At 41.5% G+C, this 26,158-nt stretch overlaps 2 protein-coding genes across 3 annotated transcripts in view; one reads left to right on the top strand and one right to left on the bottom strand.

Moving 5' to 3' along the window:
* The window catches only part of spg21 (SPG21 abhydrolase domain containing, maspardin), a 35,020-nt gene extending 24,043 nt beyond the window's left edge, over positions 1-10,977 (top strand). For both annotated transcript variants that reach the window (XM_061757845.1, XM_061757854.1), the window contains 5 exons: positions 482-627; positions 7,190-7,298; positions 7,371-7,478; positions 7,559-7,699; positions 10,595-10,977. In XM_061757845.1, coding sequence (XP_061613829.1) covers positions 482-627; positions 7,190-7,298; positions 7,371-7,478; positions 7,559-7,699; positions 10,595-10,720 — 630 coding nt within the window. In that variant the 3' untranslated portion in view covers positions 10,721-10,977. The remainder of the gene's footprint in view (positions 1-481; positions 628-7,189; positions 7,299-7,370; positions 7,479-7,558; positions 7,700-10,594) is intronic.
* A 2,131-nt stretch (positions 10,978-13,108) lies between these two features.
* On the bottom strand, positions 13,109-25,734 carry shcbp1 (SHC SH2-domain binding protein 1). Its single transcript, XM_061757829.1, has 13 exons — positions 25,471-25,734; positions 25,145-25,372; positions 22,885-23,000; positions 21,436-21,644; positions 20,470-20,565; positions 20,177-20,407; positions 19,905-20,082; positions 18,600-18,720; positions 18,190-18,321; positions 17,285-17,403; positions 16,503-16,604; positions 14,651-14,795; positions 13,109-14,568 (listed from the first exon to the last, which is right to left on the bottom strand). The coding sequence occupies exons 1-13, from the start codon at positions 25,625-25,627 to the stop codon at positions 14,258-14,260; spliced, it is 2,145 nt and encodes a 714-aa protein (XP_061613813.1). The 5' UTR covers positions 25,628-25,734; the 3' UTR covers positions 13,109-14,257.
* Between the last annotated feature and the right edge of the window lie 424 nt (positions 25,735-26,158).

Below are 26,158 nucleotides of genomic sequence, written 5' to 3'. Positions count from 1 at the left end.
GATGAGGCATTGGCATGAACCTAGTTGTTAATGCCCCGATTAAATTTGACAAAGTTCACTCAGTGTAAAACTTTCACATTTTGTGAAACGTAAAGGAAAAGACGGTGTACGACTGGTTAGCACATTTGCCTCACAGTTCTGAGGACCGGGGTTCAAATCCCGGCCCCGCCTATGTGGAGTTTGCATGTTCTCTGCGTGGGTTTTCTCCCACATCCCAAAATGGTAGGTTGATTGGAAGACTCTAAATTGCCCGTAAGTATGAATGGCGACCGGTTCAGGGTGTACCCCGCCTCTCGCCCGAAGATAGCCGGGATAGGCTCCAGCACGCCCGTGACCCTTGTGAGGATAAAGCGGTACAGCAAATGGATGGATAAAGAGAAAGAATATCCTCGTATCTACTGTTTGTGTTTTTTTCCCCCCTTAGTGTGCACTTGGGTTTTTCTTAGTCTTTCTAATGATATTCTTTTCTAATGTGTTAAAGGTTCATCTTTTTGGGGCATCCTTGGGTGGATTCCTGGCCCAGAAGTTTGCGGAGTTCACATGCAAATCCCCCAGAGTTCACTCTTTGATACTGTGTAATTCATTCAGTGATACCTCCATCTTTAACCAGTCATGGACGGCGAACAGGTTTGCTCTAAATATTTGTACTATTTGATACTGTAACATGTTATTAAGGGCGTACTCGCACTCGGCAATCCGTGCAATGTTTAAGCCCGCTTGACATTTCGAGTCTGGTACATTTTGCTAATGTGAGTGCTCAAGATAGTTGCGCTTCCCATGCTGAGGCACGTTTGGAAGAGGTGAGCCATGGCCGTCACGATTACTCATGCACATGTGCGTGCAACGTACTGTATATGATTTTAAGTGATATCCCATTCTAAAGCCATATGGTTTAATATGGATTTACTACTTCAACTCTTGTAAGAAGGCTTTCAACAACGTTTAGGAGTGAGTTTATGGGAATTCTTGCCCATTCTTCCAGGATCATATTTGTGAGGCCACACACTGATGTTGGATGAAAAAGCCCTCACTCGCTGTCAACCCAAAGGTCCTCTATCGGGAGGACGAAGTTCATCCATACCAAATTCTCTCATTGATCTCATTGATGGACCTTGCTTTATGCACCGCTACTCAGACATGTTGGAAGATGAAGGGGTAATCCCCAAACGCTTTGACAATCTGTTTGAATAGCTCTTGGTATGCTGAAGCATTCGGAGTTCCTTTCACTGCAGCTCATTTCCAACTTTGTACGAACAGTTTGGTGATGGCCTCTTCTTGTTCCAACATGACTGTGCATCAGAATTTGATGTGGATGAACTTGACTGGCCTGCACAATCCTGACCTCAACCCCATAGAACACTTTTGGATGAATTGGAGCGGAGACCGACAGCCAGGACTTGTCATCCAACATCAGTGTGTGACCTCACAAATGCGCTTCTGGAAAAATGTTAATAAATTCCCATAAACACACTCCTAAACCTTGTGGAAAGCCTTTCCAGAAGACTTTATGATGTTATAATTGCAGAGGGTGAACCAATGTCATATTAAACCCTATGGGTTAAGAATGGGATGTCATTTAAATACATAACTGAGTCAGGGCAGGTGAGCGAATACTTTTGGCAATATGGTGTATGTCCATGCTATTAGCAGAGTTAGGACTCGGGTCCATAACAAAGTTCTTAAAACCTTTGCATATGAATGTGTTTGTAATAATGAGTGAAATGAAAATGAGACACAAATTAAGCAGGCAATCTTATGTATGCCCACCCTCACACGCACGCGCGCCAAACCTCGTTCTTTAAAATGTTGTCATTTAAAATGAATAAGTCGCGGGCCAGTGTCTAGCAAGGTACGCGGTGGTCACTGGTGCTTGTCGGCGACGGCGCTGTGGAAAACAGCGCATCCCTAACTGAGAGATGCAGTCAATCATGTTGCAGCACGCAGCCAATTATATTGAAGCGGGTCGATTTGAACTCAAATGGAATTCAAAACAATGATCAAGATGGCTGTCTCTCTGTCTCTATCTCGTTCTCTCTCTCGGAGAGCGTGCAGGAGAAGTAGATTGTGATGGGGAAAAAGGTGGCTTTGAACCATTAAAGACATGGACTTGTGAAAATGCGATCGGATTTTGAATCACGCAAGCAAATACGACCAATTTGGTCGCAGTCTCGAGCCCTGTGGTTGCAAGGTAGTGGCGAACCGGACGGGATTTTCCGCTGTGCGGCCCATTGCCAGCCTGACAGCGGTGAGAAAAGCCGCCAAAGGTCCCGCACAACAGCATTAAGGGCCGTCAGCCTCACAGTTGCCGGCCACATGTCGCGGGGTGAGGAGGGGGGAAAAAAATCATCCGGGGGACCAATGCACGTCGCTCTGCTCTGGCTGCTTATGTCGCACCCTTCGGCGGCCACAGAAGCGTCTTGTCCCGCTTAAGGAGAAAAATTGTCCTGGCGCTGCAGCTTATGTGTATTATGCCAGTTCAGAGTCCCGCAGGAAATTCTCCTCACCCCGCTTCGGAGCCGTGAAAGAACGTCTCAATTCTTGACCGTTTCTAAGCTTGATTTCACATACTTTGGGATTTTCTTCTTTTTTTTAATCACTAATTCATTCATTGATTTTCTGGCCTGTTAACAAGCCTCTTTTCTGACGTGTCAAATTTACAAGACATTTGTTTTGTTCTGTTTGGCTCTACTTTAACTAAGAATGGTTTGCTGAAGTGTTCCTAAGTCCACGTGGCAATGTCATTCACACAATGTTGGTTTTTAATGCAGTGGCACCTATGGGATCGAAGGTCATGGGCGTTTAATGTTGGTTTTCGGCATGGCCGCTTACCTGCAGAGATTTCTGCAGATTCTCTGAATGTTTTTATGATATTGTTTATATGTTATGATCGAGCAGTTGTTAAGAAAGTTCTTGCTTGTGAACAACTGAGCCTTTTGGGGATACTCCTTTTTCTACCCAATGAATGAGTTAATTCACTGCCAGCCGTTCCCTGCACAGGGAACCCCGACTGCCAGGCATTTTCCAGCAATTTCACTCATTTTCAAGCCCTGCAGGATATTGTGTACTATGACTATGGAAACACCGAAACCACCAAAAGAAAGACCAGACTCTCTTCTGTCATCAGACATTTTTTTGTCTCTAGCTTATACCGTTGTTTAGTAATCAACAGTCAAATATAGGCTAGTGTCAGCCAAATCTCTTTCTGAAGGAAAAAAACTGAGAAACAGCCTTTTTGTGAAAGCAGACAGAGCAACCAGATATTTTTTTTCTTTAGTGAAAATCTCAAACATCCGCGCATGGTCTAAGGCGTCATTCCTGTCGGTCGCAGGAATACTTTTCACGTACCGAAAGCTTTTTGTTTCGATTATTTTTTTTCATTTTGTCTTTTCTCTTTTCCGCCATTATGCTTGCCTCCTCTCATTGTCTCCTCTTCCCCGCCTCCTCCTCCTCCTTCTCCCACATGTTCAATCTGAGGGAGGGACGTTCACCTCAAGGCAATGTTGCCCTCTACAGCTTGCCATTCCTCATTGCTGTTATCCGGAGGCTTGACGATCACACATAAACTGCACAAGACCCTCCCTCACCCATCCCCGTTAAAAAAACGCCCTTGACGTCTTAAAACAGCATTGTCAGGGAATAGCTCGGTTCTGAATGACGTCTTTGGACGCCATTGACAGGGAATGAGTTCAAACACTCACTTAACACTTAATCTTAATCTTAATCTGTCATACGGGCTTGCAAACATTACCTCTGCTGTGTGGCTGGCAATCAGGGATTGCTTGAAAATATTGCTCAGCATAAAGATTTGTCTGTCCCACAATATGCTAGAGCAGGAAATATGTCCAAAACAGCTCCAGGAGGTCAGCGTTCTGACTTCAGCTCCGCAGCTGGGCTTCTGGGTCCTGGGGTGGCAGAGAATGGGATCTTGTGTGGTTTCCATTCCCCTTGGAACCACTACTCACTTCTGCTTGAAGTGCGACCTGTGCAGTTCAGAAATATAACTATTACTGTAAAAATACATTGTTGAAATTGCTTTAGTGGGATGTGGAGGGGGAAAAAAAAAGCTTTCACTTACCTTTTTTGTTTGCATTGCTAAATGGAACAGGAGTTGGACGTCTGCAGGGTGCATAACCTGTAAGTTTGAAAAATAAAATAAAAATACAATTACCAAAGAATACTTTTTTATTGATGTGATCTGCAGGGGTAAAGAAAAATGTAAATCAATTACTTCATCGCAATCCCACGAGACGTTCGACTCGCTGGTGTTGCATTGCTGCAAGATGGACGAGCTCTAAATGGAAAATTCTAATCAGTACAGGAAACAGATGTTACATTGTAATGTGAATGAATGGGACTAAATTGTGTTCATGTAACAAGGATTGAAGGGATTTTTGTTTTTTTGTTCTTGTTTTTTTCTTGCATGAAGTGTATGATAGGATTCGACCTCTCAATGCAGCTTTCCCGGTTTCCCACAGCAGAGACGGACGGGGGATATGGTTGGGGAGTCGTTGAATTGAATTTCAAAAACACGTCCCATTCCTTCCTCACGAAAGAATCAAAATCCGGCTCCTCCAATAGGGACGTGTTAAAGCCCCAGACTTGACTCAATTTTTAGATTGAGAGAAATTGGTGCATGGTCGCTGATGACGATTGATGACTGCTCTCCTGGACGCACAATATATCAAGCTTTCTCCTAATCATCATGTCAATCAACTCTCAAGCTTTTCCTGTCATAGTCCCAATGTTCAACGTCCCCACATTCAGTTCTAGGCTCTGTGCTTTCCTCTTCTCTTTCTCCCAAAGGACCCGCTTTCCACCACTCCTTTGTCTTCGACCCACAGGAGGTGAATTTCCACCGATGCCCTGTAGGTCAACGGTGCCGGTGGCGAATGTTGTTAGCCCGGCCCACGACAGATCCGGTATTGAATTCTTTGGATGAACGCTCATATTTGTTTAAGTTTTAAGACGGATGCCCTTCGCGACGCAACCCTCTGCATTTATCCGGGCTTGGGACTGGCCTACAATTTGCAATGGCTTGTGCCCCCCATAGGGCTGCATACTTTTATATTCAATTTACAGTAAGCAAAGTTTGTCACATTTGATTAATAAACTTTGAATAACATAAAAACCTGTCCTGAACAAGAGAAACGGATGTCATTTTGAGATGAAGTGATTTTTTTGTCATTGTCATTATTCTGGCTGCTCTGTCAACTTTCACAAAAAGGCTGTTTTCTCAGTTTGTTTCCTTCAGAAACAGATTTGGCTGATGACTAAAGAACGGTATAAGTTAGAGACAACCTTTTTTTTCTGATGAAAGAAGAGAGTCTGATCTTTCTTTTGGTGGTTTTGGTGTTTACATAATAATCCGCGATATTCTGTGGGGCTTGAAAATGAGTGAAATTGCTCGAAAATGCCTGGCATTCTGGGTGTTCGGGCTCAGCCCTCGGAGCAAGCACAGCACACACACACACACACACACACATAATGTCCGTTATATACAAGGGTGCGCATAGCAATTTTGGTCTGGTTCCCAAATGAGCACCAGAGGTTGTTGCATGGTGCTCATTTGTTTTCCCTGGCCCAACGACCTCACTGAATGAATTTATTACCATTTGTAGACATACATCCCATTCGTTACTTACCAACTGTATTATCTGTACAAATAAAGTAATAAAGGCGGTACGGTGGACGACTGGTTAGCACATCTGCCTCACAGTTCTGAGGACCCGGCCGGGTTTAAATCTGGCCTCGCCTGTGTGGAGTTTGCATGTTCTCCCCCGTCCGTGCCTGTGTGGGTTTTCTCCGGGTACTCGGGTTTCCTCACAAATCCGCCAAACATGCATGGTAGGTTAATTGAAGACTCTAAATTACCCATAGCTGTGAATGTGAGTGCGAATTGTTGTTTGTCGCTGTGTCCTGAGATTGGCTGGCGACCAATTCAGGGTGTACCCCGTCTCTCGCCCAGAATCAGCTGAGATTCTGAGGCGCCAGCACACCCGCGACCTTCGTGAGGATAAGCGGAATGGAAAATGGATCGATGGATAAAGGACTAAACCTTTGTTTTATTTGTGTATTTCTTTTGCCTTTTAGGTCTTTTTTGCATGTGCTTTACGTTTTACTGTATTCGTCTTACTCTGAGCCAGTTCACAGCTGGTAAACAGCATGAACATAAATACCTGGAGCAGTAGACATTCATTCAGTCACATTGTATATTCCTTCATACCTTGCATTCTGTATATACATGTAATTATAGATAGATACTTATTTTATAACCCCACGATTTCATGTTCTTGTTTCCAATTTCTGGCAAAAGGGGTGAACAGTGGTTGGGCCAGCCCACACACCATTAGCAATGATAATGTGGAGGACAATGATGAGGGTGTGGGGCAGGGGCGTGCTATGGTGTGGCACAGGGCACCATTCAAGCTAGCGCTGCCCCTACTTACAGTATGGGATCGGGCGATCAGCTCATTTTATGCAGTTCCCTCAGGCAGCGGTCCCCAATCTTTTTTGCACTGCGCTCCGGTTCCACGAAAAGACATTGTCTGGAGTTGTCTCCCAGACATCTTCCTGGTGAGAGCGCAACCAATGTTTTACTCTCATGGGTCCCGGAGTCGTCTCAGCGGTCTCTGCGACGTCTCCGCCAGTGAGATAGAGCTTCCCTATCTAGCCTCTCTGCATGAGAGCTAAAGCCTACTATGATGTGAGATGAAACATCTTCTGTGATTAACCAGAACATCCCAATTGCGATCCATTCAATGATTTCAAAATATAAATACAAATATGAGCTGCTGTGTGCATCGCTGTCTTCCAAGAACACAAAAAAGACAATGACCAAAAATTGTTTAAAAAAAAAAAGAAAAAAAAAAAAGTCCATTGCATACTCAGTCATCCACATGCGCATGTGCAATGTTCGTGTCATGATTAATCATTCCTCGTGCCAATTAGTAATTATACCATCGGAAAGCCACCTTCCACAATTAACAACTAAATCAATCAATGAAAATTCTGCGTATAATATAGCGGTGGCAAGTCTTCACGGGCCAATGCCAGAATGCTTAAAGAGCAATGTGAGTGGTGGAGAGAGGAGAGGGGGAGGGAGGGGGAATCTCAGCCAAGTCTAGCACGGATCGAATGGCCTGGTGTGAGTATGCCCTTAAAACAAATTAATTTGATTATCTGTGCTTAGTTTTTGGTTGATGCCAGCTTTCATGTTGAAGAAGATTGTTCTAGGGAACTTTGCTAAAGGACCTGTTGACCCAGAAATGGCTGGTGCAATTGACTTCATGGTTGACAGGGTAAGGATATTTGTGCTCATCTGTTACTCGGTGGAAATAAGTCATGCATTTTTACAATTGAATGTGCTGTAGCTGGAGAGCCTAAACCAGAGAGAGCTAGCTTCCAGGTTAACACTAAACTGTCAGAACTCCTATGTGGAGCCACACAAAATAAAGGACGTTGCTGTGACTCTTATAGATGTAAGTGGAAATGAATGACAATATGAATACAATACAATGATACATACATTAGCTCTTATAAGCATGTTGTTGGTTTTCAGGTTTTTGATCAGAGTGCACTCTCGTTAGAAGCAAAAGAAGAGATGTATAAACTGTTTCCCAATGCCAAACGAGCTCATCTGAAAACCGGTGGAAACTTCCCTTACCTTTCCCGAAGTGCCGATGTAAACCTCTACACGCAGGTATGAAATAAGCCATGTGAATTGCCTGAAAGTTGCTTGGAATTTTGTTGTGATTACCTATTATTTGGAAACAGGATTTGAATGTGGGTTTCATTTGAACCAAAAATGTAATCTGTAAAGCAGGGTTATCGACCTCATTTTAATCGCAGCTGGCAACGGAATTATGGCTGCCCTGAAAAATGCCAATTAGATTTATCAACAACAAATGTATTGTCTATGATTTGTTTTAGCTTATTTTGGACAATTTACATGGGCTAAATCCAAATTTCACCTTGGTTTTGCTCAATCAGGTCAACCTTTTGAACTATGGCCACAAGTATTTTTCGCTTTGGAGGTTCAAATATCAGAGCAGAGGTTCATGCCCTGAATTTTGAACAATGATCATGCAACATTCAATTTACAGGTACTTTTATCAATGCGTCTTGTTCTTTTCCTTTGGGCTTGTCCCGTTAGGGGTCGCCACAGCGTGTCATCCTTTTCCACGTAAGCCTATCTCCTGCATCCTCCTCTCAAACACCAACTGCCCTCATGTCTTCCCTCACTACATCTATCAAACCTCTCTTTGGTCTTCTTCAAGCTCTCTTGCCTAGCAGCTCCATCCTCATCATCCTTCTACCAATATAAATACTAGCTCTCCTCTGGACGTGTCCAGACCATCGAAGTTTGCTCTCTCTCGCTGTCTCCAAAACATCGAACCTTGGTCCTCCCTCTGATGAGCTCATTTCTAATCCTGTCCAACCTGGTCACTCCTCGAGAGAACAAATGGCATGGGTAACTTACACATCTGTGAAGGCACCATTAATGCTGAAAGGTACATACAGGTTTTGGAGAAACATACGCTGCCATCCAAGCAACGTCTTTTTCATGAACCTGCTTATTTCAGCAAGACAATGCCAAACCACATTTTGCACGTGTTACAACAGCGTGGCTTCGTAGTAAAAGAGTGTGGGTACTAGACTGGCCTGCCTGCAGTCCAGACCTGTCTCCCATTGAAAATGTGTGGCACATTACGAAGCGTAAAATACGACAACGGAGACCCCGGACTGTTGAACGGCTGAAGCTGTACAAGAATTCCACCTACAAAGCTTCAACAATTAGTGTCCTCAGCTCCCAAACGTTTATTGAATGTTGTCAAAAGACAAGATGATGTAACACAGTGGTAAACATGACCCTGTCCCAGCCTTTTGGGAACGTGTTGCAGCCATAAAATTCGAAGTAAACGATTATTTGCTAAAAACAATCAAGTTTATCAGTTTGAACATTAAATATCTTGTCTTTGTGGTGTATTCAATTCAAATCATTGTATTCTGTTTTTATGTTTAACACAACGTCCCAGCTTCATTGGAATTGGGGTTGTACGTTGTTCCCTCAGCGCTAGTGTTTGTTTCTTGCTTTATGTAGCCTGTCTTTGCTTTACTCCAATGTATCATTCTTATAACCCTTTTTAACTAACATCTATCACCACAATACCATAAAATTAACTACAAACCTTCAAAAGAACACATAGTACCCCATTTACTCAAAATTTCTGCACACGCATCCATTATATGTCAGACTTAACTTCTGTAACGTGGAATGTAAATGGCATCCGGTCGCAGGCAAAGGGAATCAAGTTGACGAAACTAAAAACAGATCTCCTAATGCAAGAAACACGTCGAACTGAATCTGAAGAAAAATGCCTTATTGATTCAAGTTTCCCTCAAGCTACAGTATCTCAGCTTGCTATAACAGCAGACAAAGAGGAGTCTAAATTGGGGTTAATAAAAGACTACTTTTTACAGTAAATAGTACAGAAGGCCAATATGCAATCATACAGGCAACAATAGTTACACTCTCCACAATTGTCAATGTATGCGCTACTATTAAAGATGCCTCGGCCTTTATCCACACACTATTTTCCCACTTGATTAACTTGTCAGCCAATTCTCCAATTATCATGGGAGGCGACTTTAACCTTACTTTTAATCCCTCTATAGATCGTTCAAATCCGAAAAATAGCAAAAACCTACAATGCGCCAATATATTAGAGCACTATATGGATGACTTTGGACTTGGCATCAAAAGGAGTGTCTACATTTTTTTCGCTGGTACACCGGTCTTTTTCAAGAAGAGACTTTTTTCCTCTCAAATAATTACCTTCAAAATACATCCAATCATCATCAGTGACCACGCATCAATATCTCTCTACCTAAAAATGTAGTCAAACCTGACATCTCCTCCAACATGGCGCTTCAATACGTCTATTAAAACTCATTCACATCCAGGCCTCTATGTTAACATGGATATTTGAATTCATCAGCCGTCAATGGCAGTGAATGAGTTTTAAGACAGATTTTGATGCATTTGAGGAAAGAATTGTAATTTAATAACGTTGTAATAATGCTTTTTTGATAGAGTTTAGGCCAGCTGAGAAGGCTCAGAAGGCCCTCACTGTATAGCACTGATTTACACACACCCTTATGACTGTGTTAGTGTATTTCATTTCTTTCAAGGATTCACACAACCTAGAAAAAGAGAACCCCTTATATAAAGCGAAAATTCCTGCACCCGTACACAGAAAGTTAGTAAAAAAACAAAACAAAAACCGCGGCCGTAGTTATAGAAAGTTAACCTGATTGAGCAACACCAATGTGATATTTGGATTCAGCACATCAACATTTTCCTAAATCAGATCAAAAAAATCTGAGACACTAAATTTGTAGTTGACCAATGGTATATAGCAAGCTAACGATGTTTACCCACTCCACATCCAGCAAATGAATGATGATGTGACATAATGACATCACTTCCTGGTTAAAAAAAAAACCAAAAAGCAACTTATGTTATCGAAACTAGGTCCATTTTTTTCTGGATTCTAACTTTGACAATGTTATTGTCACTTATTCCCTTCTATAGATTCATTTGCGTCAGTTCCATGGAACACGGTATGCTGCCATCGACCCGGCTATGGTGAGTGCTGAGGAGCTGGAGGTCCGGGAGTGTCACCTTGAAACACGCCAAGAATCTGACGAGGAACAATGACAAGCATTTTATAGCTCTGCAAAATTTACACTGTAACTTTCTGATTAAATTGACGTAAATAAGATATTGTTTATTTTGTCTGTGTGGAACTTTTCGTCATCCAGAGCATGGTAATCTGCAAAGGTTGATTAAAGACAACTGGACTCCTCTTGGTTGATATTTCACGTTGTACATTGCTGTGAAAATGTTCTCCATTCCTGATTGCTGATTTTTGTTTTTTCTTCATATTACTTATATTAAATATTTCAGATCATCAAGCTCATTTTAATATCTCACAAAAACAACAATTAAATACCACATTTCGAAATGAGAATTGTATTTGTTAAGGGTAAAATAATCCAGACTGTCCTGGCCCCACTCTTGTCAAACCATGAGTTAGTTGAGTTTTTTGGTAAAAAAGTACAACATAAATCAGCAATACATGTGACAATTAAAAGATATACGTTCCAAGAACCACTGTGAACACAGAAATGACAATGAACGTAACAATAAGGACGTTAATTGCACAAACACAAATTCACATTGCATTGTGTGAATCGCGCGGCTTGACGTCACGTGTCTGTTTTGTTAGCATTAGCAGATAGCTAGCTATGTGAGCGATCACTGGCCATGTGTTGTCTGGGTTTTATGTTTATTAGTCTGGTTTAGTCAGTGTAGTGTTCTCAAGAATCAGTCATGTATTTCCTTTTGTATTCACTTTATTTACCGAAGAGGAAAAGAACCATCCGGACTGTTGTGGACGCAAAGTTCAAAAGCCAGCATCTGTGATGGTATGGGGCTGTGTTAGTGCCAATGGCATGGGTAACTTACACATCTGTGAAAGCTCCATTAATGCTGCAAGGTACATACAGGTTTTAGAGAAACATGCTGCCATCCAAGCAATGAAGCGTAAACTACGACAACGGAGACCCCGAACTGTTGAACAGCTGAAGCTGTACATCAGGCAAGAATGGGAAAGAATTCCACCTACAAAGCTTCAACAATCAGTGTCCTCAGTTCCCAAACGTTTATTGAATGCTGTTCAAGGAAAAGGTGATGTCAAGGTAAATATGACCCTGTCCCAGCTTTTTTGGAACATGTTGCAGCTATAAAATTCCAAGTTAATGATTATTTGCTAAAAAACAAAGTTCATCAGTTTGAACATGAAATGTCTTTGTAGTGTATTCAATTAAATGATGAACATGATTTGCAAATCATTGTATTCTGTTTTTTATTTGTTTACCACAACATCCCAACTTCATTGGAATTGGGGTTGTAAAATAGAAACATTTAATCTTCATAACACCCTGATGAAATACGGTTGCCCCCACTTTCTGCTCTGTGCAAAGGGTCAACTTGTGAACATATCAAAAAATGATGTGAACCCATTGAAGTTTCTTAAAGGCCGCATGGCATCAGCATTAATTTTTTCGACTGTTTTATGCATACCATAGGTTAAAATGAGTCAGTGACCTGTTTGAAGTTTGACATCTATGCAATTTGTCTGTTGAATGCAAAAGATGACAAATGTGCAAGGCTTGCAAAACCACTGGATCAGATTTCCGTGTATTTGTGACATCAAAAGTTCCCTCTTTTTGCAAGTACCTGCCCACGTCGCGGTTGCCACACAACCGCTCATCTGTGTCTTGTGCAAAGACATTATTAATTATTAAAATAATAATAATAATAATTAAATAAACTGAGTTACAAACTTCATATCGTGTCTCGGCGGCACGACTGGTTAGCATATCTGCCTCGCCTGTGTGGAGTTTGCATGTTCTCCCCACGCCTGCGTGGGTTTTCTCTGGGTACTCCAGTTTCCTTCCACATCCCAAAAACCTGCATGGTAGGTTAATTGAAGAGTCTGAATTGCCCGTAGGTGTGAATGGTATATCTGGTTCTTCGTTTATATGTGCCCTGCGATTGGCTGGCAACTAGTTCAACTAGTTCACCCAGAGTCTGCTTGGATGGGCTTCATAAGCGGTAGGAAAAAATGGATGGATATCTTGTCTGAAGAAAACAACCTTTGGAGTGTTTGTGTACTGGAGAGACATCATTTGGCAATCGTGATGCAACTAGATACTACTGTAGAGTTGTCGCATGGACTGAATCCTAAGAATATTGTTCACAGATTGCTGATGATTACAAATTTAGGACCGTTCTAGTGGGGGGGAAGTGACTGTCAAGTGCTGAAAAGGTCTGCCTCAAAGGTGGCAGCGAAACTTATATTTACACTGAATAATTAAAATAAACTTTTTTTTTTCCTTCTTCTTCTTCTAATTGTGCACTACTGGTAATACTACTAAAAAATGAATACAAATATTTGGATTTCTGAACAAATACGAGATTATACATTTTAGGTTGATTTTACAAGGTTCATAAAAACAAAACAAAAAAATCTTGACCAAGTATTGTCCAACTCAAAATTTTATTTATATAAACATTGACTAGAGTCAAGTGACACACGTTCTAATTTTGCACGTTAACAGTATATGAATAGATCACACAACTTAGACTTAAACACAAACTACAACCCCAAATGTACTCAAAATAATGTCACCATTTGAAATAAAAATACCTTTTACCTTTTGTGAACATCTTGACAGGGTCAGTGCACCAAACTAAAACCAACAAAAATACTGTACAAGAATATAGAAATCTCTTCATCAAAACTTCTAAGAACATTTAAAAGATGGGCATTTTAGTGTTCAGAGCACAGGGGAGGGAAGGAATGAATGAATGAATTTATATAGATATCAGATGTCAACTTTTTGACTGAGTGTAACATGGGCCTGAATAAGTTACATAACATTGGGAGAGGTCAGATTTCTAAAATAACACAATGGCCAATACAGTTACACCACTTTGAAAAGACATATTTAGGTCCAGTAGTATTTGGACAATTACAGGGGTTTTCTTATCTTGCCATTATACAGCATATTAACACAGTGGATTTGAAATAACACAATCAAGATGCGAGGAAAGAATATGGTAGTTCTCGTTCAGGAATACACCAATACACAGCCGTGGCTGTATGGTATGTGGACAACTGTCAGAACTAAACAACACGTTTGTTTTTTTGTTTTAAATACTTGGATGAAAATCCTTTGTAAGAATTTTCAGTTACTGGAGACAAAACTGAAGGCAACTAAACTGGCTGCAGTGAACGTTTTGAAGGAACGATGAAGTCCATAAGCAGCCGTTGACTCCAAACGGGTTTCAAGGAATACAAATGGTTCAAAATTGTCCAAAAACAATTGGGCTCATCAAAATATTTGTTTTCAAATACTTCTGGATGCAACTGTATTTTACTCCATGACTTTGGTCAACAGTCAAAAGAAAACAAATATATCGATGTAAACTTTTTGATGAAGTTTGAATGAGTTTCATTATTACCTCGGGAGAGGTCCGATTTCGACAACCGTTAAGACATCTGACTTAGGGTGAGAGGCAGGGCACAAATCAATTGCCATACATTAAAATAAAAGTCCAGAGTGCATTAAAGTATTAAATACATTTGTAGATCAGAGCGTGTTATTTGTCATCGATCTGTATTTCTTAGTATAAAAAAGTGCCAAAGTCACCCATGCCATTGCGTCGGAACTGGTTTCCCTCGATGGAGATGAATATCTTGTCTGCAATCATGTCTTGCATGGCTAGGGTACAGGATGTATGCCTGTTGACGCTCGGCTGACAGCAAAATTGCCAATTCCTTGCCGAGTTCACATTAGTGTCCCGATGTGGATTCTCGGTCAACTTCGGTGGAGCGTCTTCTGGGTTGCCTGTGATCTGGCTCGGCGAGGCGATCGGGTGTCCCACGACATTCTTCCGCAGTCCGTCTTCAAACATTTGTTCGACATCCACACGCCCTGTCAGCGCGGAAGTTTAAAGTAAACGCTGTCGACATGTTTCGTAAAAAGATGACGAAAAGAAGTGTTTGGAACACTTTACCTTTGTCAGCGCATTTCTCAATATAAATGTTCCTGTCTTTACTGTGAGTGGGTTTCACAAGGACCACCCCATAGCCTTCATTATTATGAATCACATTGTTATCCATAGTGATTGAAGGGATCACCTCCGCCTCAGCAACGAAGTCCTGTAATTATGAAAAGATACTATATTAAATAAGCACTACAGTAGTCCTTAACCATATTTGGGCAACATGTATTGCAAAAATAAGCTCAAGTTTAAATAAGTATCTTACACCGCAAAAAAAAAAAAAAAAAAATCTTCACTCAAGGCACCCAAAACCGCCATAGCATCCTGTTTTATTTGAATATGTATGCAATTTGTATGTACGGCGGCTGAAGTGAGTATTGAACACGTCACCATTTTTTTCATTAAATAGATTTCCAAAGGTGCAATTGACGAACATTTCAGCAGATGTTGGGAACATACATAGAATGAAAGTAGAACAAATAAGCTCAGAAATTAAGTTACGTGTATAATGTGAAATGACACAGGGAAAAAGTATTGAGCACGCCAACTGGTATTTATTTAATACTTTGTACAAAAGTCTGTGTTTGGAATGACAGCTTCAAGACGCCTCCTGTATGGAGAAACTAGTCGCATGCATTGCTCTGGTGTGATTTTGGTCCATTCCTCCACACAAGCAGTCTTCAAATCTTGAAGGTTCCGTGGGCTTCTTTTAGTGACCTTGGGTTTCGGTTCTTTCCATAGATTTTCGATTGGATTCATTTCAGGTGATTGCCTGGGCCATTCTTGCATCTTTATTATTATTTTTTTTCTCCTTTGAAACCAATTGAGAGTTTCCTTGGCAGTATGCTTTGGATCATTATTGTTCTGAGATGTCCACCCTCGTTTCATTTTCACCATCCTCGCAGATGGCAGCAGATTTTTGTCAAGAATGTCTCGGTACATTTGCCCATTCGTCCTTCCTTCGAGAATGTGAAGTTTACCAGTACCATTCGTAGAAAAGCAGCCCCACATCATGTTCCCACCTCCGAACCTGACTGTTGGTATGGTGTTTTTAGGGTGATGTGCAGTGCCATTTCTCCATTTTGCTTTCGTCAACCAGACTATATTCTCCCAGTATTTAATTGGCTTGTCCAAATGTTGTTCAGCAAACTTTAAACGAGCTTTGACATGCTTTTTGTTTTGTTCCAGCAATGGCGTTTTGCGTGGTGAGCGTGCTTACAGGCCATGGCGGCGGAGTGCATTGCTCACTCTTTTCCTTGTGACAACAGTACTCAATAATTCCAGGTCTTTTTGAAGCTCTCCACAGGTGGTCCTTGGCTCTTGGACAACTCTTCTGATTATTCTTTGCACTCCTCTGTCACAAACCATGCGAGGAGCACCTGATCGAGGCAAATCTACGGTGGTATGATTGGCTTTCCACTTAGGTATTATGGCCCCAACCGTGCTCACTGGAACGTTCCGAAGCTTCGACGTGCGCCTGTAACCAATGCCATCGTTATGTTTCGCAACAATTAGTTTGCGATGGTCTTGAGACAGCTCTCATGAGATGCGTCTTGACTCACACCTCGGCCATGACATCTTTTTTGTAGCCCATCAATTAGGACTGAACCAGCTGATATTCATTTGGACTGACAAGCGGCTGGACTGCTGTTTGATTATTGATAGATTGTAGATGTCTTAAGTTTTCCATGCCTTTATGCGGCTCCCTTTGTGCGTTCAATACTTTGACCGTGTGTCATTTCAAATGTAATTTCTGAGCTTATTTCGTCTCCTTTTTTACAATATCTGTTTGGATGGCGTCTGAGCCCACCGTGCTCGTCCGCCACCACGTGTGGCGACAATTCAAAGGGACTTGTCCACCCACCGTCGGTTGCTTCATCTTGATGAGAATCCCGTCCTTACAGTGGTGGATGCCATTGCCAACCAGAGTGCACGCACTGCCAGGATAAATCTCAACACCAGCCCCCTGCGTAGATCACACACCGGGTCACGTGCTATCAGAACATGACATCGACTTTCACATAAATTGACTACTTTACTTCAAACCTAAATATTTCTAAAATAATTATGATAGGCTGGGAAATATTTGATCAGATGCCATTTATGGGCCATTTCATATAATTTGATCAATAACTGTAAATATGTATACAAAAAAAAAAATGAACAAATGAATTGTGCTTGGTTTAATATGGTTCAAAAATAACTGAAGACATTAAGATGAATTTGTGTTAGTTTTCATGGAAATCCGAAAACATTGTAAATCATTCAACTTCATTTCCGACACCTCACGCTAAAGACATTTTGGTGTTCAAAGTTTGAAGAAAATGACGTGAGACTCCTTTTTTTCCCTGAAACAATTCTGAGCTTTTGACAGATAACACCACTAAATAATGCGCACACTCATATCGGTAAAATGAATTGATTTTCCAAAGGAAATTCAGTGGGCCATGTATTTACAATTATCCATCAAATGATATCAAAATGACCGTTATAACGAGTTACGTTTATGGATTTGACAGTCATTTCCGGTGAATGTCTGAATTATTGGTAACGCCGTGGAGCTTAGACGTTCGAGCTTCTCCTACAAGTGACATACAAAACACAAATACAAAAATATACTATTGATCCTTGCACTAAACCAATTACCTTGGATCCATATACATCGCACATATTCATAGTGAGGTGGGCAGACGCTTGGACAACAACTCCGGTGGTCTCACACTGAAGCACACAATTCTCAATGGACATATTCCCCTCTCTCACACCTGGTCACCAAACAGATAGGAAAAACATAAAGAAAAAAAAAGTAAGGTCGGTATTGAAGTCTCGCCTGAGGCCACGTGTTCCGATTTACCTCGGAAGGGTGCGTGTGAAGGAGGACGCTAAAGGCACGCCCCGAGTCGGCATAGAATGGAAGGATGTGCATTGTGCAAAACAACATCGCTTTGGCGAAGGACCCCTGAAAATATGTGAATGGATTGTGCTTTCACGAAAGCCGGCGTCATTGCTGAACAGCCCCCCCCCCCCCCCCCCCCCCCGGCAACGAGGAGACTGACTCCGACAATGACGAGAGGGAACCCGGCGTGTTTGATGGAGAACTTGCACGGCTGTTCATTTCGGATACAGAAGATGAGGACTTTGATAAAAAAAATAAAAAAATCACGTGAGTACATTGTTAAATACTTCAAATAAAGTACAACCGAACTCACTTTTGCTCCCGCTGCCTTTTTAAAAAGACATACGCTAGCTAGCGTGCATGCTAGCGTATGTTTTAGGGTGCATGCATGCTACTGCGTGTTTTAAGCTAGCGTATGTTTTGCCATGTACAAATGGAAGAATGTCGATCAGCTGTACAAAGTAAGCAGGTGCTTCAATTATTGTGTACAAATACACCATCAATCATTGAGTTCATTCATTCTACCTAAGCAACATCCCTCAAACGGGTGCACATTTAAGCACCCCAATAATAATACTCTGGAGTTATCACATTTTATTGAATTGTGGGGGCTTTTTTTTTTTTTTTTTTTTTTTTTTTTTTACTGAATACTCACATAAAATACCCTCAATGTCCTCGTATTGAATAAACTTAATGTTGGACATTCTGACATCCGCTCCTGTAGACTCAATAAATGAGTCTCCCTTGTTCTTCTTCTCAATCACCACCTCATCGGGGAGTCCAAACCCTGGCAGGGATAAAAAAAATAAAAATAAAAAAAAAAACATTTGCTGAAAACAACATGGCCCTCTATAAGATACAGTGAATCCGGAAAGTAGTGAATAACAGCACTTCACTTCTTCCACATTTTATGTTCCCCAGTAAAATGTTCCGCGTGGTCATGATGGGTTGTGTGTAGAATTCTAAGGATTTTGCTCCCCCAGAATAAGGCCGCAAAGGGCTGTCAATCATTTCCAGATACACTGTACATTTGTTGCCCTCATCCAAATACAGCATAGTGAATACCCTCTATGGTGATGGAGTCTGGGAGTAGGATGGAGTCGGTAACACTGTACACTCCCGGGAGAACAAATACCATGTCGCCCTGATAGCAGGAATCCACCGCAGAAACTGGGTCTCTATGGAACTACATACACAAACACACACATGACTACAAATATTGGAATCAGCCTCCAAAAATACATATTGGTAGGGCCCCAGTATTTATGTTTAGAATGTAGTAATTAAGTAAAAGAGTTTTCGCGTTATCGCTGCATAACACTGGCAATATGACAACTTTCCTGCAACGTAGCATTATTTTTCGTCGTATTCATGTCGTTCAAGGCATAAATATAAACATACCGTAGCTAGATATGTAACGCCCCTTTTTGACGGCGACGCTAGTATGGGCAAAGTCCTCAGCGCATTTCCGTGTGTGGATGGCAAGAAAACCAAAAGAACAAGGATGTCGGCATATTGTGCTGCATACGGTTGTGCACGATGCCGTACAAGGGAACTAACTGGGAGTAACCTTTCACAGCTCAAAATATTTTGGGGGCTTTTTTTCCCCTCTCAAATGTTTTGTATTGATAGCATACACTTTTGCGTTGATATTTAAAAAAATTGGTTGGGAAATGAGCAAGCTAAAGTGAATTGCCTTTGACGGGAACGTCGACCTCCCCAACATGGCCGCCACGTTGGTACATCGATTAGATGGGCTGCTACATCGTGGTGGCGAACCAAGACTTCTCTTCATATCCGTGGTTCAAGGGGACGGTTCCCATTTGTAAATGGTAGAAGTGATCACATGAATCACATGACGCGTCTATTTTGCTCACCTGTGTGGTTTGACTTGTTAATTGCAGCTACTAATTATGAGTCTGCTCGCAGAGAGCAAAGCACTGCTTCAAATTGTTGCTAAGCAGGTGGGCAGTGAATTGCAATGCAACTTCTCTTAGTATTGATCTGATATATTTTGACAGTGGTGCCTTAAAATACAAATTTCACGCTCGTAACCCAAAATGCTCTTTTTCCATTGAAATGAATGCAAATGTCCTTTTTCTGATACAATCTCCACCCATAGACGAAAAAACATTGTAAACGTGATTTTTTTATTTTTTATTTTTTTTCTTAAATAGCACTTTATAATATTGTACTGTAGTAGTAATAATATGAATTATTACTTGTACGTTTTATTACGAGAAACAGCAAAAACAGCCAGGATGCGATCATCATGCATCGGCTTAATTTGGCCAGGTAAATGAAGTTTGTAAAAGGATCGTCAACGCTCGCAACAAACAAAATCCTATTGCGACACTGCGAAGCGGGCACCTGGACTTCGGTGTCCTCGGAAGAAAACTGCTGTAGAAGCCTTTCATTCAGAAGGGAATGGAGCTGATTTGCCGTGCAGGAGGATGAGACCACATGGGCCACCTTGATGCACGAGTCTCTCGGCCCACGACTCTGGACGAACTGATGTCGGGCATTACCTTTGTAGCCCAGCACATACCTGGAGTTGAAAAAAAAAAAAAGGTTGTGGATTAAAAGAGGATAGGGACGCTAACTGGTCAACATGTACTATAGAGAGGTGAAATAGCACTTGCCTTAACAACGGGTTCTCAATGAAGTACAACTTCCGTTTGAAAGTTTCCAACTGTTCGTAGAGCTTCAGGCCCTCCACCATGGATATATTATCCAGCTCCGAGTCAGAGTCACTGCTGATGCTGCTGCGTAGCAGTGAAAACTGCTGGAAGCACTCTGTGCATTTTTCCAATACGATCTTGTATTCTGACACAAGACCTGCCGGGACTCTTTCCTCTAAGATGTCATAGTGTCTGAGGGAGAAGACGCGTTGAATAGGATTTCTAAACATTACGATGACACAACGTGCACTTACAGTCTGAGCCGAGGCTCTACACAGCGGACAAAGTAGTCAAAGTCATCATCTTCATCTTCTTCATCCCAAAGTCTCCAGACATGCTTGTAGAAGAATCTGAAAATACAGTGGCGCGTGTGTCAAAATAATTGAGTATAAATCCTGTTCATGTTGCACACTTGCAATGTGAATCAGTGTTCTACGCATCTATAGGTTTCATTTCACTGCACCAAGTTTGATGCATGCAGGTCATATTATTTATTCATTGAATTATCTTTTTTTTTTTTTTTTAATCCAGTCAAAGTCCCCTGAACGCGTTTCTCCCCCAAACCAAAAAATTGGAGGATCGATAAGAGAATTGATAGAGATTCGAATCATTAAGTAGTGTCAAATATGTAGTCGGAAAAATCTTATCAATTCCCATTCCTATTCAATACACTATGGATTCTCCTGAATTTGAAATATTGAAACCTAAGAAAAACAAGACTCGAGTCATGCCGGGCAGTTCCAGAAGTGTGCGTTTAGGAATCTGCCAAAACAGAAAAAAAGAATCGTGACTATGAAGATACATTTACATTTCTACTACAAAAAAAAAAAAAAAACCTGTCAAGAGTTGCGCCTTTTTATAACACACAGCTGAATATTTTCTTTCAATTTAACTGGAAACATCACTCATGAGACCGGTGATTCTCGACTCTGCCGGCGTGCCGCGAGAGCTGTCACGGAAAAATGATCCAATTCACTTCATTTGTGCGAAAATTCATTTGCATTCATTCCAAATTAAGATTGCTTACTCTGGCTCTCAAACATGTGGGCCAAATAATTCCAGATGAGACTTTTAAGCCATTTCTTTTCTGGATTTTATTTCCGTCTTGCACACACACACGCCACCTCCTGTCGCCGCATTTAAAATAATGCTGCTTCCTTTAGAACACAGTGATAGGGATGCACGCATGGTTCAACACAGTAGAATGGCTAAAGCCATACCTGAGATGCTCCACGCCCAAGGCAATGTGATCGTAGTCTCCTGACTCTTCATAGACAATCTGAAGTTCCATGAGAGGGACTTTGTGCTGGGTTGCCTCCAACAGCTCTGCAATGGCTTCCTTGTTAATGTCACATCCTCTGACCTCACACTGCAGAGGAAGCACAAGCTTCACAGTGGCCTTGAGGTCGCCGAAGTCCACGTCACAAACCTGAAATAATGCCCACCTATTGGTTAGTTTGAATCAATCCGGAACGAGACACAATTCGATCATTCGCACGCTAAAGTGGTAGCATACAAAGCAAAAGGGGGATTTGAGAGGATTATTTAATCTTCCATTTGTTTGGTGGCCGCGCGACAAATGCTTCCACCCACGAAGTAGATGACATTTTCAGTTGTTGGTTGTTTAGGCTTGAGATTTATATCTGTTGATATGACTGCCAGTGAAGCCTTGTTGTCTCAGGTGCTGTCCATTTCTTCTGATCATCCTTGAGATGGTTCCCCCCCCCTTCATTGGAGTCCGGCAGTCCTTCCTCGAGCCGGCCGTCAGGTCGAACTGAGCAACCCGTGGAGAAGAGCCTTGGTGAGAGAGGCAGAAGAAGAACCCAAAGACCACTGTGGCTTAGGTCCACAGATGTCAACCATGGCTGCAGCCCTCCACCAGTCAGGACTTTATGGCAGAGTGGCCCAACAGAAGCCTCTCCTCAGTGCAAGACACATGAAAAGGACTCCAAGACGGTGAAAAATAAGATTCTCTGGTCTGATGAGACCAAGATAGAACTTTTTGGCCTTAATTCAAAGCGGTATGTGTGAAGGAAAACCAGGCACTGCTCGCCCCCTGTCCAATAGAGTCCCATCAGTGAAGCACGGTGGTGGCAGCATCATCATGCTGTGGGGGGACAGGACGACCGGTTGCAATCGAAGGAAAGATCAATGCGGCCAAGTACAGGGATACCCTGACGAAAACCTTCTCCAGAGTGCTCAGGACCTCAGACTGGGCCGAAGGTTCACCTTCAAAAAAAGACAATGAGCCTAAGCACGCAGCTAAAATAACGGAATGGCTTCAGAACAACTCTGTGACTGTTCTTGAATGGCCCAGAGTTGAACGTGAACAGTGAAATTGTCCGGTGACACTGTCTTTCGTAGCCTGCTCAATAAAGACAAAAAAAAACGTCTCTACAGTCGCCATTCGACTGAGGGCAATAACGTTTGCAGGAGAAATGAAAATTGAACAAGGTGGTCAGTCTTGGTGCTTTCGTTTTAGGAAACCGCGCCATCTATCGCCGGGCGAGTTACGCCGGCATCATTGCTGAACACATTTTACACTTTGTCATTAACACATACGACATCATGTTATCGTTGATGTTTCCGATGAATATTTGAATATTGCTCGAACAGAACATTCATTTACACTTGGAAGAAAATAACAGAAAAAATGTGCAATGTCTCACCTCCACCAGAACATCAAACAACTCGGCGGACCAGAGAGCTTGCCAACCGAATGACTGCACCACTTTTTTTAAGTAGTCAGCAGTAAAAGACTTGACCTCTGAAGGCTTGCAGTCACCTAACCATTCAAAAGAAAGAATAAATGAATAAATATGCACAGAAAGGCGAAAAAAAAAAAAAACAATAATAATAATAATAATCCAATCCAGTCAGTTGCGGGAGAAATATTTGAAATAAAACCTTCCCGTTCACAAATACAAAACACTTCACACTGATGTATTTAAAAACTGACTGTCCATGAGCTGTCCATTAAGTCATGTATTTTTTTTTATTTTATTTTTTTATTGAACCTTAGAGCGGCAGGGCGGGCGACTGGCTGGCACATCTGCCTCACAGTTCTGAGGAGCCGGGTTCAAATCCGGGTATTTGCAATGCCAACCTGGCTCCAGACAGCAGATTAAAACAAAGCAAAAATAAAAGCAAATACATATACAAACTGTACAATGTGACACAGTAACAAGTTAAATATCATATTACATCACATGGTGAATAAAAGGTCCATGTGAGCGGATGTTCTCGAAAGCCGGAGAACATGAAGGAAAATGTAATGGCCAAGACATTAGAAAAACTTGTCTTTTTGAACAAATAAATATAGAAATCAAATGTAGAATCCTGTCTGCAGCCAAGTTGGCATTGCGAATGAGAATCAGTTCTAATCGCCTCACCTGGATAAAGGGTTAGGTTCTAAAGGTATCCAAAATATTTGAAATCCAGATTAAGATAAGACATTGAAAGAATTGAAATACCAGCATTTTGTTTATCCAGTAGGTGTCAGTACTGAGCAACATCAGCCTCATTCGCTTCGGCTCCCCTCAACTAAGAAGTTTGATGGAAACACAAACCACAGCATGAGGCAGGAACCTTTCGCAACCAGGAATTCTAATTTGACGGAAAAGCTCCCGATGGTTCTGGAAACGTTTTGAGGTTGCTGCTTTAGAGTGGTAGCACAAGACATTCCACCGTTTGTTTGCAACAGTGACCTGATCGTGTTAAAGTTCCATTTTGGATTTGGTCCTGTTGCTGTGTTTCCACGTGACATCGTTTATTGATCAGACAGGTGGCACCGTTGGGTCTTGATCCAAAGTCCTTTTTTACTCCTCTTGGCACAAATGAATTTGCATTTGCGTTCATTTCCAGCCTTTGCTCACGTATGACTTCATTCCATTTGAACTGTATTTTCCTCCACCATCACTGCCTTTCAGTACAGAGCCTTGCAGCAGCTATTTCGGCATCAATGACCAACCTCTCCATTTTCCTCAGTTTTTTTCTCCTATGCCTCAAGTTTGTGTCTCCTTTGCAGAGCAGCAGCTTTCTCAGCCTTTGCATCAGAATGGATTACAACAAAGGCGTCTACTCCTGCATTGTCTTATCGCGCTGTTCCAAAAACCAGAGTAACAAGCGTTGGTGCCGTAACACCGGTGAGTGTGAGTGACTAACTGGACCTCCTGTCGACAATCCTGGTCCTTTCTGGATGTAAAAGTTCGATTCACGGCAAAACGTGCGCTTGGCCTGGCTAGGCCTCAATACGACGACGCTGTCACTTCTAGGCAACACGCAGTCAGTGAACTACAGTTCCTAACCGACTGTTCCACCTTCCTTCCGTATCCCTGCTGTATCTATATATTTATCCGAAATAAATACTTTATAAATTAACGCCGAAAGCTTGTCGATGACTATTATTGACAAAGACGAAAACAAAGGGCATTTTCGCTATAATAAGTTCAGTTTTTGTTAATTTTGCAAACATAAAATGCTGTTTTACTTATCGTTCTTTTAAAAATACTCATTTTTATTTTATTTTGTTTCTGAAAATATTTTTGCAATTTTTGTTTTAGTATTCTCGTTCCTTTTACTTTACTATAATAACCTTGTTTTTTCAGTACACTACACACACACACACACACATATATATATATATATATATATTGGAAGGGAAACAATGTGAAGCCTTTGGAATTTTTACTCTTGCTGAATTACTCATTATTCTACATCCAATTTTCCCACCATGCAGTGTAAATGTTTACATGGCGTGCCCAATGAAAACACTGAAAATGAAGATGATGATGAAGATTACATAACATTTTACGACCATTTTAAGTCGAAAGCCTGCCAATTCCAGAAGGTTCACATACATTTTCTTGCAACTGTACACAATTCCACACGGAACCTGTAACTTCAATGATAGCCTGTTTTAATTCTTACCTAGTATGTAGTCCTGGTAGGCTTTGAACCTTTCATAAAACAGCAGTTGTCCCGTTTGAAATGTGTCTGGTAAATTTGAATTCATTCCTCCACTGTGCTCAGATCTCTTAAATTGGGTCCCTGCCTTGTAGACGTTAACGTTGTCTGTGCCACTGTCGTCGTCGTCGTCGTCGTCATCACTTTCACTTCCTGCATGATCATTCGCTTTATCTTCATTTTGGAAAAGAGCTGCAGAATTTAAAAACAGAACGAAAGAGTCAACTAAAGACGCGCCACTAGCATGTATTACAAATAAAGATTTAAAAAAAAAAAAAAAAAAAACATACCTTGCGTTACATCCAGCACATTCTGTTCCGTTTCAGAACTCGCAGCGTTGTTCCTTTCGTCGCCGATTTCATCTTTGACGAGAGATTTCAAATCTACGATGGCGTTGCTCTCATTGCTTTCATCCGATATTATTCGAGCAGATATTTCTTGCGCCATTTGAGATTTTCCACAACACCAATCAACGACGCCCACACGGACCAACTTTCAAAATTTCCCTGTTTGCAGTCAACGAGTCACATGGCTTCAACAGCAAGTGGTTTTGTATTACATTACCGCCACCTTCTGAATTGGAGTGCACAGGACGAGACGGCTTTTTTTTGCCCTCTTTTGGTCGGTTGGTCGCATAGATATTTTTTATAAATAGATTCCTCTTTGCCAGGGAAACGCACGTAAACCTCGCCGCCATATTGAATGTGGACATATGTGCGATTGGTGACACTGCCTCATTCATTTGTTGCTCACAATAAATGTAGCAACCGTTTTTACACTCAAAACCAGATCTCATGGGATTAAGATTGAACAATGAATTTTGAATTTATTTGTCCATTATAATATTATAACACCCCTTAAAAGTAGATTTGGCTTTTGAGGCTAAATCAGGCGCATTCACATTTTTGGGGGCAGGTGCTCAACTCAAGTAAAAAAAAGGGCATCCATCACCAAAATGATTCACACAATTAAGAAAAA

This window comes from Phyllopteryx taeniolatus, chromosome 2 (assembly GCF_024500385.1).
Source record: "Phyllopteryx taeniolatus isolate TA_2022b chromosome 2, UOR_Ptae_1.2, whole genome shotgun sequence".
Classification (NCBI taxonomy): Eukaryota; Metazoa; Chordata; class Actinopteri; order Syngnathiformes; family Syngnathidae; genus Phyllopteryx; species Phyllopteryx taeniolatus.
Note: the sequence above shows the minus strand (reverse complement) of the source record. Positions and strands in the feature narration are given on the sequence as shown.

What these genes read in the sequence shown, in the direction of transcription:
- shcbp1 (XM_061757829.1), bottom strand. Translation starts at nt 25,627, where the DNA reads ATGGCGCAAGAAATATCTGCTCGAATAATATCGGATGAAAGCAATGAG. An exon ending in CTACCAGGACTACATACTAG is followed by an intron (nt 23,001 to 25,144) that starts GTAAGAATTAAA and finishes TTGAATGGTTAG; the next exon opens with GTGACTGCAAGCCTTCAGAG. An exon ending in GTAGAGCCTCGGCTCAGACT is followed by an intron (nt 20,408 to 20,469) that starts GTAAGTGCACGT and finishes CTTCTCCCTCAG; the next exon opens with ACACTATGACATCTTAGAGG.